The 16215-nt window shown below is 40.0% G+C and overlaps 1 protein-coding gene across 1 annotated transcript in view; it reads right to left on the bottom strand.

The window, feature by feature from the left end:
- LOC150077083 (serine/threonine-protein phosphatase 4 regulatory subunit 4-like) overlaps positions 1–16215 on the bottom strand; it is a 297317-nt gene that overhangs the window by 254525 nt on the left and 26577 nt on the right. The window contains exon 5 of the mRNA XM_090386255.1: positions 12835–12941. Within this exon, the coding sequence (XP_090242381.1) occupies positions 12835–12941 (107 nt within the window). The remainder of the gene's footprint in view (positions 1–12834; positions 12942–16215) is intronic.

Raw genomic sequence — 16215 nt, 5'->3', positions numbered from 1 at the left:
GCAACAAAAGTGTACACAAACGGTCTTCTCCGGCGAGAATCTGAAGCCATTAGCAAGTGCCCAGGAATTCAGACTATCAATGGCTTTCTGCAGTTGTCTTTCAATAACCCTCACATTGCACGATTGGCAAAAAATGCTAAAGTCATCAACATAGAGGGCACTGTTTACAGTTGGAGGAAGTTGTTCTGTGATGGAATTTATTTTGATGGCAAAAAGCGTGACACTTAATACTGATCCTTGTGGTACTCCCTCCTCTTGGCTAAAGGAGCGAGAGAGTGAGGATCCCACACGAACTTGGAACGATCGATTGGCTAAAAAGTTTTGAATAAAAAAGGGCAGATGCCCTCTTAGGCCTAGGCTATGTAAGTCTTTTAAAATGCCAAATCTCCAAGTTGTGTCATACGTTTTCTCCATGTCAAAGAACACCGACACCAAGTGTTCGCGTTTTAGGAAAGCATCCCGAATGGATGCTTCCAATCAAAGTGGACCGGTTCCTTTGGAAGCCGCACTGGATGCTGGAGAGAAGGTCATTTGATTCTGAATGCCATATTAAACGAGAATTGACCATTCTCTCCAGGAATTTGCACAGACAGCTAGTCAGAGCAATAGGACGATAGTTGGTGGTGACTTTTGGATCCTTTCCTGGCTTAGGGAAGGCAAGAACGAGTGCCTTTTGCCAGGAGTCCGGAAACTGCCCTTCAGTAAATATTCTGTTATACAGGAGCAGACAATCCATAGATTTTGGTGAAAGATGTTTAATCATTTCATAATGGATGCCATCTGGTCCAACAGCACTTGCTTTGGAAAGAGTGAGGGCTCTTTTCAGTTCCTCTATAGTGAATGCCCCGTTGTAGGGATAGAGGCCCTTGGTCTTAAAATTAAGTGCTTGTTTTTCCAATTTATGTTTCAGGACCAGGAACTCTGGGGAATACGAAGATGTTGCAGAGATGTTAGAGAATGTTTCCCCGAGAGAATTAGCTATTGCAGTTCGATCTGCAATAGCGCATCCATTATAATCTAGGATTGAAGAAGGGTGAGATGTATATTTTCCCTTCATTTTCCGGATTTTATCCCAGACTACCTTAGAGTTGGTAGACTGGTTAATAGATGATGTAAAACGGATCCACGATTCCTTTTGACTCTGACGGCGGATATATCGTGCTTTGGCTCGTGCACGTTTGAAGGCTATAAGGTTGGTCGTGGTAGGATATCGGCGGAATATCCCCCACGCTTTGTTTTGAGCCTTTTTTGCTGCTGTGCATTGTGAATTCCACCAAGGTTTAGAAAATGGTGGAAACCGGGCAGATGTTTTTGGAACAGCATTCGCAGCTGTTTGGACAATATTTTCTGTGATGTACTTAACTGCATCATTGATAGGCTCTTGACTGACTGTGCTAAGATCAAAATTTGCCTGATGCTGGAAGGCAGTCCAGTCAGCCCGATCAATCTTCCACCGTGGTAACCTAAAAGGAAGACATGGTCTCCCACTGTGTAACAAGGTTATCACGGGGAAGTGATCGCTTCCGTATGGATTCTCCTCCACTTCCCAAGTGAGTGAAGGGAGTAGAGAAGGGGAGCAGATAGAGAGATCAATGGCAGAAAAAGTATGGGTAGGCATGTAGAAGAAGGTGTTTGTTCCAGTATTTAGAAGGGAAAGGTCATTGTCATTGAGCATACGCTCTATGACTCGTCCCCTTCCGTTGATGTTAGCACTACCCCACATGGTGTTATGTCCATTCATATCCCCGAGAAGTAAGAAAGGGGGAGGCAACTGCATTAGAAGATCATCAAGGTCTTCCTGGGAAATGTCAGTCCCAGGTGGCAAATAAATGGAACACACAGTTAATAAAAATCCCACCGAAAGGTGAATTGCAACAGCCTCTATGCTGGTTGTAATTAGCAAGGGCTGCACTGGAGTCTGGTTACCCACAAGGATAGCCACTCCTCCATGTACAGAGCCATCCGCAATTCTATCCTTTCGAAAAACTGTGATGTTGTGCATGGTGAGATCATCATTTGCCTTTAGATATGTCTCCTGCAAGCAAAAGCAAACTGGCTCGTGCTTTTGCAGGAGGGCCTTGATGTCATCAATATTTCGCCGGAATCCACGACAATTCCATTGTAGGAATTTAGCCATTATTTTGGCTTGGTGGGTCCATCAGGCGGCTTCCGAGGTGCTGAGGGCTTACTTTTATCAGTCTTTGATTTGTCTTTTTCGAGGAAGAATGGACGCTGTCCCGTGTCCATTTCCTCCTCCGCAAAGAGTTCCAAGACTGAATCTTCGGGTACCTCCTTCTGCTCGACATCCATCTTTTCTTGGGTACTAGGGGGGACGTCCCCTTTCTTATTCTTTTCTTTCATAATTAGCTTTGTTACTTGTGGAGCATTAGGAGGTACCGATATAGGAGTGGCAGCTGATTGGTCCTTCTGCGCAGGTTTTTGAGAACTTAAGAGATACCGCGCGATGGGAGTGAAAGACTCCTTTGGAGGAATGGTCATGTCTGTCTGAGTTCCGACGGAACATCTCCCTGCTACCTTCTGGGCGTAGGTAGGTTTGTTGATATTCAGGAGTTTGACCGATTTCCTTACCTCCTGGTATGATATATTTAGCTCTGCCTTCAGCCGTTGAATTTCTTTTTCTTCTTTCCACCTCTGGCATGCTCGTGAATAGGCCGGGTGTTCGCCTTCACAGTTAATACAGGTGGGTTTTGTGGCTGAACATGCTGTTGTTTCGTGGTCCTTTGCACCGCATCGAGCGCATGCAAGGACTCCACGGCAGGCCATTTGAGAATGTCCATACTTCTGGCATTTAAAGCACCGTAAAGGGTTCGGAATGTATGGACGCACTAAACAGTTGATGTATCCAGCTTTAATCTCGTCAGGAGGTTTAGGAGAGTTAAAAGTCAGGATAATGCTCCTGGTTTTAACAATTTTTCCATCCCTTCGCGCAGTGATTCTCTTGACGGCAATGACTCCCTGTGGTTTTAATTCGGAGCAGATTTCCTCCTCGGTTACGTCGAGAAGGTCCCACTCCGAAATGACACCTCTCGATGAATTGAGTGTTCTGTGTGGTGTCACTGTTATAGGGATTCCTCCGATTGATGTTGTTCGGAGTAGATGTTCTGATTGCCTGTCATTTTTAGTTTCAATTAAAAGGTCTCCAGAACGAAGCCTTTTAACTGATTTGGGTGAACCTGCTAACCCATCTAACTCTTTTTGAATAAAAAAGGGCGACATTTTACCAATCGGTGTCTCATTGGTAGAATGCATGATTAAGAACCTTGGGACTGGCCCTGATGGTAATTCGGTTCGCTGCCTCTTTTTAGCAATAATGCTATCTGTATCTGTGTCAATGTTTTCAGATAGGGACCGGGTTGGGGCCCCTGAAGAAATAAGTTTATCAGGATTCATATAGTTTTTTAAATGGTTCAGTGCCTGGGCTCCCCACCCACCACGGAGCCCAAAGGGACGCCCACTACCTGGCATGCAATAAATGCGCTCGGGAGTGGAACGCCAGGGCTACCCAGACACCATACCCGCACCGCCGCCAGCCTGAATTCTGTCCCTCGGACCATGAGGGTAGGGGCGTGGCATTGACACGGTTGACCCTCGCAGGCGAGCCTACTAGCCGATTGATCCTAGCCGGGCCTTCCAGGACCACCCGTCTTGTCGAAGCAGGGGCCAAAGTGGTGTATTGAAGCTGGGCCCCTTAACCACCAGGATCCCCCTTTCCGAATTTCCACGGGTCGCAGCGCACGGCAAACACGCCGGATTCCATTGATGTAAGCCTGGAACCTGGGCTGTGGGCGTTGGATCCCAGTGATGCTAGTCTGGAAGTCCAGCAGCGTCACTGGGAGGTCCCCTCACCACGTACAGGTGCCCACGTCGAGGGGGGTGACTTTAGAAATGAATACATTATACATGAGTTGAGCTAAAGTTACTGACACTGTTTTTAATTGAATAACATCAAGATGCTTATTGTACATGCAGGGCATAGCCTCATTCATCATTCAGCATGTAGCAGTGAGCAAACAAGTGCTGCTACTGCATGTGGAGGTACTTTGTCATGAGTTGCCTTGCTTTTTCACCACTCTAAATAAAAAATACTCCAAACACAGGTTTTGGTGCTGGCCTCATTGTTGTTTTCTATATTTATTACTGATACTGATGAAGGTATTTGGTATTGGTATGGTCATTTCTGGCGCAAGGGCTATTTAGGCCACATTGCACCTATAAATGAAATGAAGATCACACGGTGTCTATAAGAACAGTTAGAAACAATTATACAGATGTATCCGTTTTAAAAAACAGAAAAATTCCGGGAGATTTGCATCATTACCTATGAGTTGGAGGGGTGTCAAAGGTTCTTGAAGATTTTGGAGATTACTGAATGAGGCTTTTCAGGCTTGAGTGTATAAGGTGCATTCAATGAGAATGTGCTTTATTGTGAGAGGAGAGTTGCAGTGCATACACTGCAGAGGATCATTTCCTGTAAGAAGAAAGATATGGGGTGAGCTGACTGTGCCCAATTTGTGCTCTGGCCAGGGTGACTTCTTCCTTTCTGTTTACACAAAAACTGGAAACCCATAACTGTGGTTCAGGTTTTATTTCACGGAGCTTGTTATTCAGTTGAGATTGCCAGAGAAGTGTCCATTGTTCCTTACATGTATTTCTTATATGTGATTTGTAGTTCATATATGGAATGTAGTAATCTGGTGATGCCACGCTGGATGAATGTTTGGCTGCATAGTCTGCTTTTTCATTCCCTGATATTCCAGTGTGGCCTGGGATCCAGCAGAAGATGGCTACTTGCTGGTGATCATGGATATGTATCAGCTGAGATTTTATAGATTTTATTAAGGGATGCTTTGCTGAGGAGGAATTTTGCAAGGCTGAAAGTGAACTCTGTGAGTCAATATATATTACACTTTTTTGGATGGATAAATGGGGAATGTTTTCTAAGGCAAGCTTGATGGCACATAATTCAGCTGTATAACTGCTGCATTCAGTGGGAAGTGAAACAGAGATGGTGTTAAAGGGAAAGACAGCTGCAGCACCAACTTTACTACCAGACGTTGATACATCAGTGTATACTTGTGTAAAATTTGGGTAATTTTGTGTGTAAGCAGTATGGAGTTGCTGTATGTTGGTATTTGCAAGCGAATGTTTTCCCAGTTTAGGAAATAGGTGTCACAGGATGGTTTAATGGAAGACCATGGAGGATCTGAACTGTTTGGATCATGGAGGATTTTGTCCAGATGTATATTCCAAGATTATGCCTGCAATCTGATACCAGTATGTTGGACTGCTCTAGCTTTATTTCTGTAGTACATTGTGAACTGTGGATCATTAAGTATTGGCTTAATGGGGTGAATAGGTAAACTTTGAATTTTGGCCGCATAGTTCAGAAGTAACAGCTTTCTCCTGAGGTTGAGCGGAGGTTCATGGACTTCGATATGAAGACTTTGTATTGGTGATGTTCCATAGGCGCCTACAGCAATCCTGAGGGCAGAATGTTGAATAGGGGCAAGACGTGCTAGCACGCTTTCCCTAGCAGAATCATACACTGGGGAACCATAATCGAGGCGAGATCTGATTAGGGCTCTGTACAAGTGAAGTAAGGTGTAACGATCTGCACCCCACGATGTAGAAGAGATAACTCTTAATAAGTTCATTTTTTTCTGGCAAACAATCTGTAGATGTGTGATATATTCTGAGAAGTTCAGTTTATTGTCAAAAATCAGACCAAGGAGACGAATGCTATTCACTACTGTGATGGGATGATTTGTTAGGTGCACCTCTGGATCTGAATGTATCTTTCGTTTATTACAAAATTGAATAACTCTTGATTTCTGATAGGATAGTCGGTAACCATTCTGTTTCATCCATAGCTCAATATTGTTAATTGAGGTTTGCAGTTGCCTTTCGATAAAGCTCATGTTTTGCGAGCTGCAAGAGACAGTCAGATCATCGGCATGAAGGTATGAATTTACAGCATTGGGAATATTTTTTGTCATCTGATTTATTCTAATTGCAAATAAGGTTGCACTGAGTACAGAGCTCTGCAGGACTCCTTCTTCTTGTATGTATGTTTGCGAAAGGACTTGCCGATAGTGCACTTGAAAGGTCCTGTGTTGTAGGAAATTCTGTATGAAATACGGTAAGTGTCCTCTCAGGTCCAGGGAGTGAAGATCTCTCAAGTACCAAACTGCCAAGTGGTGTCAAAGGCCTTCTCTATGCGGAGACATACCATTACTGAATGTTTATTTTGGATAAACGAACTCCTGATGTTTGTTTCTGCTTTGATCATGAGATCCAGAGATGATCGGTGTTTTCGGAAACCAAATTGATTGTCAGAGATAATATTGTGGGGATCAAGATACCATGTTAATCGATGGTGTATCATTTTTTCTATGGTTTTACTTAAGCAGCTTGTGAGAGAAATTGGTCTGTAATTATTCGAAATAGAGTGATCTTTCCCTGGTTTGGGTATCGCCAGTACAAAAGCATGACGCCAGGATCTGGGGAAGGAATACTCCATGTAGATGCGATTGTAGAAGGCCAGCAGCAAAGATAATGATTTATTGTCAAGATGTTGTAGCATTATGTAGTATGTTCCATCCGGGCCAGCAGCACTGTTTTAGCGGTGGATAAAGCCTCTTAAAGTTTTATCAAAGTAAGTGGTTTATTGATGGTAAAGAGGATGTAGTTCTGAATTTCGGATGGGATTTTTCTGCTATAGCTTTAATCTTTTGAAATGATGGATCATGTGCCGTAGAGTCAGACAACTGTGAAAATACCGTTCCTAGTACATTTGCAATCTCTGAAAGAGTAGACAGCTCCTGCCCATTCCAGGTGAAAAGTGGGGACAACAAAGGAGGAAATTTTCCATTTAATTGCCTTATTTTTCTCCAGATAATTCTTGCATCGGTATTTTTATTAATTGTAGTTGCGAATCAGACCCAAGAGTCTCTTTTTGCTTTCTTTCTAATATGACGGGCTTTAGCTCTAATTTTCTTGTAATTTATAAGATTAGTGATGGTAGGATGTTTGCGGAATAAATTCCATGCACAGTTTTTTTTTTTTTTTTTATATTCTTACAGTCCTCGTTCCACCAATAATTTGTGGTTCTACGGATGCTTGACTGTGACTTTGGAATGGTAGTAGATGCAGCTGCTAGAATCTGTTTTGTAATATGATTGGCAACTGTGTCAATAGGATGAGATTTGATGATCTGATTGTCGAAGGATATGTTAGAGGTGCACTTTGCCCAATCTGCCTTGGAAAATTTCCATTTTGTGTGAGTTTCTGATGGTATGCAGTGTGACGTTCCAATTTTACATATTATAGGGTAGTGGTCACTGTTGAGTGGATCAACCAGAGCTATCCACTCGATAATAGGGAAAAGGGTTGGAGAGCAGATAGATAGGTCTATTGAAGAGACTGTTCCTGTTGGGAGATGGAGGTAAGTTGGTGAGCCAGTATTTAATATGGTTAGATTTCGTTTGTCAGTAAGCATTTCAATGATTTGTCCTCGTCTATCTGTATTGGGAGAACCCCACAATGGATGATGTCCATCGAAGTCACCCAATAAACAGAAAGGAGTTGGTAACTGCTGAATGAGATCTTCAAGTTCTTGTAGGGAACAAGGGTGACTCAGTGGCAGGTAGATTGAAGCAAGTGTTAGAGTAACGCCAATTGCTATTCATGTGGCAACAACTTCAATAGCAGTTTGCAACTGAATGCGTTTGCAGGGTACACTTCCGTCTATAAGTATGGCTACCCCATACTCATAGACCCCATACTTATATAAGTATGACTACCCTGTGGGACTTCTCCCTCTTGTATATAGATTTGCGAGAGGACTTGCCGATAGCGGACTTGAAAAGATCTATAGTGAAGGAAGTTTTGTATGTAATGAGATAAGTGGTCTCTCGGGTCAAGGGAATGAAGATCTTTCAAAATACCAAAATGCCAGGTTGTGTCAAAGGCCTTCTCTATATCAAGGCACACCATAACAAAAGATGTTCATTTAGGATAAATGCATTCCTGATATTTGACCATGAGATCCAGGGATGACCAATTTTTTGAATCAAGAGACTAGGTCAGTTGGCGGTGTATAATTTTTTCTAGAGTTTTACTCAAGCAGCTGGTAAGAGAAATAGGTCTGTAGTTGTGAGGAATGGAGTGATCTTTCCCTGGTTTGGAAATTGCCAGTACATAGGAATGAATGTTCAATGAATATACGGTTGTGATATGATCAGCAACCATGTCAATTGGAAGAGATTCAATGATCTGTTTATCAAACAAAACATGAGACGTGTACTTTGCCCAATCTGCCTTGGAAAATTTCCATTTTATGCACTTTTCTGGAGTTATAGCAAGGATAATGATTTGTTATCTTAGTGTTACATAATACACTTAGATAACAAATCATTATCAATGATTTGTTATCTAAGCATTACATAATAAACTCCATTGGGACCAGCAGCACTGTTTTTTGAGGTATATATAGCTTCTTGAAGTTCGATCATAGTAAGTAGCTGATTGTATGGTAAAGAAGAGGTCGTTCTAAAGTTTAATTGTGATTTTTCGACTGAAGCTTTAATCTTCTCAAATGATGGATTGTATGAGGTAGAGGCAGACAACTGAGAGAATATGTACCCTAGGGCATTCGTGATATTTACAGGAGTTGAGATCCTGTCCATTCCAGTTGAAAATTGGCGAGGATAATGGAGGAAATTTGCCATTTAGTTGCCTTATTTCTTTACATATTTTTCAATGCACATTGGATCCAAGAGTCTCTTTTAGCTTTCTTTCTGATGTGTTGGACCTTGGCTCTGAGTTTCTTATAATTTATAAGATTATTGGTGGTAGGATATTTGTGGAATATATTCAAAGCTCGGTTTTTTTCTTTTTGGCATTCTTACAATCCTCTTTTCACCAATAATTTATGAGTCTACAGACATTTGACTGTGATTGTGGGATGGCAACAGATGCAGCTGCTAGAATTTGTTTGGTGATATGATCGGCAACTGTGTCAATTGGAAGAGATTTGATGATCTGTTTATCAAACAAAACATGAGACGTGTACTTTGCCCAATCTGCCTTAGAAAATTTCCATTTTATGCAGTTTTCTGAAGTTATTGAGTGTGATGTTTGAATTTTACAGATTAATGGGTAATGATCACTGTTTAGTGAATCATCAAGAGCTGTCCACTCAATACTAGGAAAGAGGATAGGAGAGCAGACAGACAGATCTATTGCAGAGACTATTCCTGTTGGAAGATGGATGTAAGTTGGTTAACTAGTATTTAGGATGGTTAAGTTTTGTCTGTCAATGAGCATTTCAATGAGTTGTCCTCGTCCATCCGCATTGGAAGAACTCCACAATGGATGGCGTCCATTAAAGTCTCCCAATAAACAGAAAGGGGTTGGTAACTGCAGGATAAGATCTTCAAGTTCGTGAATAGTACAAGGATGATTGGATGGTAGATAGATCGAAACAAGCATCAGAGTAATGCCAATTGCTATTCGGGTAGTAACGGCTTCTATAGAGGTTTGTTAAGAAATGCATCTGCAAGGGACTCGTGAATCTACGAGAATGGCTATTCCACCACGAGCATTATTTGCAATAGGTCTATCTTGTCTGAAAAAGAGTATAATTTTTTTATCGAGGGAGATACCTGAGGCGTCAAATATGTCTCCTGTAAGCAGATGCCTACTGGATTGTGATGCTTAATTATGTTGTAAATGTCATTAATATTGCTCCTAAAGCCTCTACAAGTCCACTGGATGACATTGTTCATTGTTTCGATTTAGATGAAGGCACTGAATCTGCCTGCTTTTTGGAAGTCTATTTGGCATGGTGAATTTTAGTCATATATCTTACTGGGAAAAGAGGTCTTGTGTCTATTTCATCCTCTGGATGGATTTCCAGAATGGTTTCGGTATCATATTGACTGGATATTTCATTAGTATCCATAAGGGAGGAGTCAAATGTTTGTTTTAGAATGGAATCTGAGTTCTCTGCTTGGACGGATCTTATGGGAGCTGCATGGGCAGTAGGTGGCATCGTGACTGGTGTGTTGTTAGCTCTGCTAGAAATCTGTCGCTTTGAGGGTTGAGGTACAGAGCTGAGTAGGGATCGAGCCCATTCCAAAATAGAGACGTTTGGAGGAATTGATGTATCAGTCTGGACTGATACTGAATTAAACTTTTTAGAGGCTTCAGCATACATGCATCTAGGTATCTATAGTTATAATTGCTTTCTTGCTTCTAGGAAAGAGACTTTCTTTTCTATTTTATATTTCTGTATTTTTTTCTTGTATTTCCATTGTTCACAATTTTTTAGAAACAGCTAGATGGTTGTCTTTACAGTTAGAACAAAGCAGAGATTGGGCTTTACAATCAGCTTGGGAATGCTCTTTTGATCTACAGTTAGGACATAAGGAGTCACCTCAACAGGCTGTTTGTGAGTGTCCGAGTTTCTGACACTTGTAACATCTTATTGGGTTCGGAATATATGGGTGAATGCGACAATGCAAATACTCTGCTTTCACTGATGAAGGTAAGTTGGGTGAGCTGAATGTCAGTATTATGCTGCAAGTTGGAAAGAATTTGCCATTTTTTTTCATCATAATTCGTTTTGCCTGTGTGACTTTCTGATCCTGCAGTTCCTGAACAATTTCTTCTTCTGAGACATTCATTATGTCCCATTCAGAAATTGCACCTTTGGATGTATTAAGTGTGGCATGTGGGGACTCAAAGTGTTTGAAGTTGGTAGTCTCAACAAGCAGGTCACTAGATTTCAGTCGTCATACCATTTTTGGGGAGCCAGCTACGCTCTCAAGACATTTTTGAATGAGAAATGGCAATAGATTGCCTAAGAACTGGTTAGTTGGCAAATGCAGAATGAGAAAACTTAGTATTCCATTCGGGGAGTATCCGTCCTCAGTCTCTTTGCATTTGATGAGTCATTATCGGGTATGTGCAAATCCATAGGATTTGGATTTGCAGTCGTAATCAGTGGAAAATTGTCACAGTCTGTGTTTTGCTCCTTTTGGCCCTGGAGGTTTGCTTTACCACCCAGGTTTCCAGCCCAGCCACAGGGAGGCAGGAGCAGTGCAACAAGGTGACCAAGCAGCTAAGTTGGTTAGTTAGTACTATTAGAAATAGAAACAGAAAGGTAACTTTAATTTCTGGGCCACTGCCTACTTCTTGTAGTGCAAAAGAGCTACACTAATTAATAAATAAAGAAAAAAACAAAATATAATCTATCACTTGAAGGCTCTTTGGAGATAACGCTTTGAGGAACGCACAGAACGCTTGGTCATGGAATGCTTGGCACCTGGTTAGGCTGCATCTTGAGTACTGCATTCAGATCTGGAGGCTTCATTTTTGGAAGAAAGAGCTGCTAGAACAGATACAGAGAAGGGAAATGAGACTGGAGAAGGAACAAAGGAGTGCTCTTACCAAGAAAGGCTTCAGTTCTGCAAATTGCATTGTCTGGAGATTAGGCACCTGCAAAGTGATCTGATTGGGGTGTTTAAGGCTTTGAATGGCTTAAGAGACTCAATGCTGATGGGATTCTTCCTCTTGCTCAAACTATGCATACGAGGGAATATAAATTCAAACCGAGTCAGGGTGGGTGCAGAACAGATGTGCAGAAGTCTACCTTCAGCCAAAGGGTGGTTGATTCTGGAACAAGCTTCCATCCGTTGTTGTGCAAGTGGACAGTTTGAATAAATTCAAGGAAGAACTGGACCAACTATTGGTGGGAATGGACAGTTGAAATGGAATTTTTTTGGCTGATGCTGTATAAGCTTGCTTTCTTGCATCATATGCCACTACTAATACTAATATTAAATGTATCAACTCTAAGTGAGGAGCTAAATAATGTGTGGAAAAATAAAAATCAGATTGAAAATGTAACTTTTATTACATATATAACATAAGCCTTATTACTGGACTACACTGCCTAATGCAGCCAATTAATAAAGAGGCAAGGTATTATTTTAATACAATATATTGAAATATTTTCAGAAAATAATCCTACTTTCATCTCTGGGGTGCTATTGTCCCTCCAGTGAAATATAATACAGTTTGAGTTTACTCCTACTTTAGAAACAACTTTGTTACCCAAGGGTCAACTTAAAGTTACTAATATCATATTTCATCAAATATCATCACCAAGAAGGCAAATTCCTATTTATTAAATGCACTGTTGTGACCAGTTTTAGCACTAAAACTGGTTTCATCAAGCAAGGTAGCCCCAATTAGCAACCATTAGTTGAATGGTAAATAATGACTCAAAGTGAGCCCATGTACAAAAGTGTTCTCAGATAGTAAAAATAGAAAAAAAAAATAATAATGCAGAGTAGTGTTATTTTCTCAAACTATTGCAATACCTATGTTGAAATAATGCCACCTCACTCATTTACTAATGGGTGAGGCAGTATTTAATTACTTGGCCAATGCAGCACAGTAATAGGGCTTATACTATATAATTAACAAAAGTTACATTTTCAATTGGAAGAGGAGTTTTAAAAGAGTTTTTTAGAATTAATGAAATCAGAAGTAATGGGTCTTATACATAATTTTATTTATAACATTCATAATGCTGAATATTTTTAATGTTTTTACCAGAACGAAAAATATAAATTCAAAAATTGCCATAGTTCTGTTTTTTTCTCAATATTAGTTGATTATCTCACACACACACACACACACACACACACACACACACACACACACACACACACACACACACACACACACACACACTTCATGATAAAGATAAATTTATATAATAGCAATACCAAAAACACTTACACATAGGGGTCAAATTTTGTACATATTTTCCCAAGCATTTTACAGCATAAGAGTCGAGAGGATACAGGTTGTGACAGTTGTCCTTTGTTGACAGCCAGTGTGAGGATCTAAAAATAATAGCATAACTGATTACTTTAAAAATGTATGTCTTTTTTTGAAATATATTTTAATTAATAAAAAACTTTAATGCAGAGATATTTAAAGAGATGTACAAAGAAAATAATCTTTCCTGGAACACCCAATGATTTGAGTGTTTCAAAATGTTTTAACAACAGATTGTGTTTTTTGATACTCTCTAATTGAATGTTTTAAATTTGTCAATTTTGAACAGTTTTTCCTATGTGAAAAACAAATTGTTTGCTAGTAAGTTATTCTAGATGTAGTAATTTTATTGTAATCATTGAATGACTAGATCAGAATATAATTACTGTCTTACAATAATTAAATACAGAGAAACCTCTTTATAGTGGACACCACTGGGGCAGAAGAAAGAGTCCACTATAGGGAGGTGTCTGCTGGGCTGAGGTCAGTGTACATGTAGTCAGTTTCAATAATTCAGGAAAATGAAATTCACCATAGCTGGTGCTTAACATGGACTTCTTTTTATTACTTATCATTACATATTTGCGTTTCAATTAACTTTTAATAAATAATGCATAATTAATTTTTAATAAATAACAAACTTTTATTTGTGCTATTTATTATAAAACACCATTAACTTTAAGTAAAAAAATGAATTACTACAGAACTGCCAGTGTATATACACAATATTTTGTTTGTAGTAGTGAACTACAACAGTAGTGTAAAAGGCATCGATTTAATTGTATCTCATATTGTGACTACCTTTACAACAAGTTACCATGATATTGCACTACCTTTAGCATTACCATTAGTACAGGCATATGGTGCAAGAAAGCAAGTTATGCAGCATCAGCCAAAAAAAAAAAAAAAACCAATCCCATTTCACCCCTCCGTTCGTTCGAAATAAATGTCCAGCTGAGCCTTAAATTTATTTAGGCTATCAACTTCCACGACAAGGGATGGAAGTCTGTTCCACCAACCAACTACCCGCTGGCTAAAGGCAAATTTCCGCACGTCTATCCTATATCTGTCTTTCCTCAATTTGAATTTATGCCCTCTCAGGTGATTATTCTGAGCAAGAGGAAGAATCCCATCAGCATTGAGCATGCTCAAACCATTCAAGGCTTTATACACCTCTATCAGATAGATCACCTTGCTGGTGCCTAGCCTCCAGACACTGTAATTTGCAAAACTTAAGCCTTTCTTTGTAAGAGCACCCCTTTGTTCCATTCACTAATCTTGTTGCCCTTCTCTGTACTCGTTCCAGCAGCTCTACATCCTTCTTGAAATGAGGCCTCCAGACCTGTATACAGTACTCTAGGTGTGGCCTGACCATTGCCTTATACAAGGGAATAATCACCTCCTTATCCCTGCTAGAAAAATTACTATATATCATTGACAATACACCATGAGCTACTCTTGCAGCCTGTCTGCACTGCTCAGAGAACTTCATATCTGCCTGCACAACCACCCCCAGGTCCCTTTCATTCTCTACACTGTCAGTGTAGTACCACAGAGTTGATACGTTGCTCTGGGGTTGCTGTTTCCCATATGTAGTACTTTACATTTGTCAATGTTAAACTTCATTTGCCACCTCTCAGCCCATCTGCTCAACCTTTCCAGATCCTGTTGCAGCAGCATAGCGTCAGTAGTGTCCTTAACAATCCTGGTAACCTTTGTATTGTCTGCAAACTTGGACATTAAGCTTGATATACCATCATCAATATCATTTATAAATACAGAAAACAACAATGGACCCAACACCGAACCCTGAGGAACTCCACTGATAACATTAGTCCACGATGAGCAGTGTCCATTGATTACCACTCTGTCTTCTCCCCCTCAACCATCCCTTTATCCATAGCAGCAATTTGCCTTCAATGCCACACTGCTACAATTTGTGCAGCAGTCTTCCATGTGCAATAATATCAAAAGCCTTTCTAAGATCCAAATATATAATATCAAAGTTATTCCCTGCATCCAGTTCTTTTGTGAGTGCATCACAGTATCCAATCAAATTAGTCAGGCAAGACTTAACAAAACCATGCTGTGTCCGAGCTATAACTGAAGTCTTGTCTAGATGATCCTGCAGTGCTTCTTTAACCAGTGCCTCCATTAATTTTCCTGGAACAGAAGTTAAACTCACAGATCTATAATTACTTGTGTCAGCCTTTGATCCTCCTTTGTGAATTGGGGTCATATTTGCACATCTCCAGCCTATGGGTACCTCTCCTGCGACCAAAGAAGCTCTCATAATTATGGCTAAGGGTTTGCTTACTTCCTTTGCTGCCTCCTTTAATATAACTGGATAGAATCCATCCACTCCGGGTACCTTTTTTATTTTTCAAAAAAATAAACAACATACCAAGAAAGATTAATCTTTCTTTCTTTATAGGATTCTCACACAAATTTTCTATTTTTATTTTGTGATTTTTATTTTATTTTTTTTTTGTAAATGTTACTGTTTTTTCATATTTAGTGAAGCCCGAATGTTTTAGGTTTTTTTTTCAGGAATATATTTTCACCGATAGTAATTTGTGAAGTTTGTCAATCGATAATTACATATTAGCAGGAAAAGCAAATAATTCACCAAAATCCAAGGTGCGATAAATGCAATCAGAATTTGAGCCTAATCAGCATAAGGTGCAGACTGTCAAGATGTGCAACAGCTACAGATCCCAAAATTGGCTTTGAAGGACAATTTTCTGGAAGACAGCAAAGTATTGTTCACAAAATATCTTTTTATTTTTGTCCTCCTTTTGATGTGCCGACCTTATGGTTAACATTAAAATATTAAAAATCTGTATCCACATCACAACTGACAATGACCATTTCTTTTGGAGTATTATACTTCTAGAAGCTGGTGTGGCAACCTGTTCAGATCAGAGCAACTGGTATGAAGTTGTACAAATAGATAAGTCTAATTTTGAAAAGTAAATGCAATAGGAACAGATATGAGGTCTGAACAAAAAGTTCTAAAGCTTTATTCTTCCAAAACATTTAGGGTATATGCATTTCACAAGTGGTCTTCTTCAAAGTAGTTTCCTCCTGATAACATGCAAGTGTTCCAATGTTCCTGCCACTTCTGGAAGCATATAAGCTTAAAAATTGCATCACCATATGCAACTCTGCTCCATTTTTCCCATTCTTTGTGCTTTTGCAGGAGTGCCTTGATGTCATCAGTATTTTGCTGGAATCCATGACAGTTCCACTGTAGGAATTTAGCCATTATTTTGGCTTGGTGGGTCCATCAGGTGGCTTCCGAGGTGCTGAGGGCTTACCTTTTTCAGTTTTAGCTTT

This window comes from Mastigoproctus giganteus, chromosome 12, assembly GCF_048544385.1.
Source record: "Mastigoproctus giganteus isolate SK-2022 chromosome 12, ASM4854438v1, whole genome shotgun sequence".
Lineage (NCBI taxonomy): Eukaryota > Metazoa > Arthropoda > Arachnida > Uropygi > Thelyphonidae > Mastigoproctus > Mastigoproctus giganteus.
This window is presented reverse-complemented; position numbering and strand designations above follow the sequence as displayed.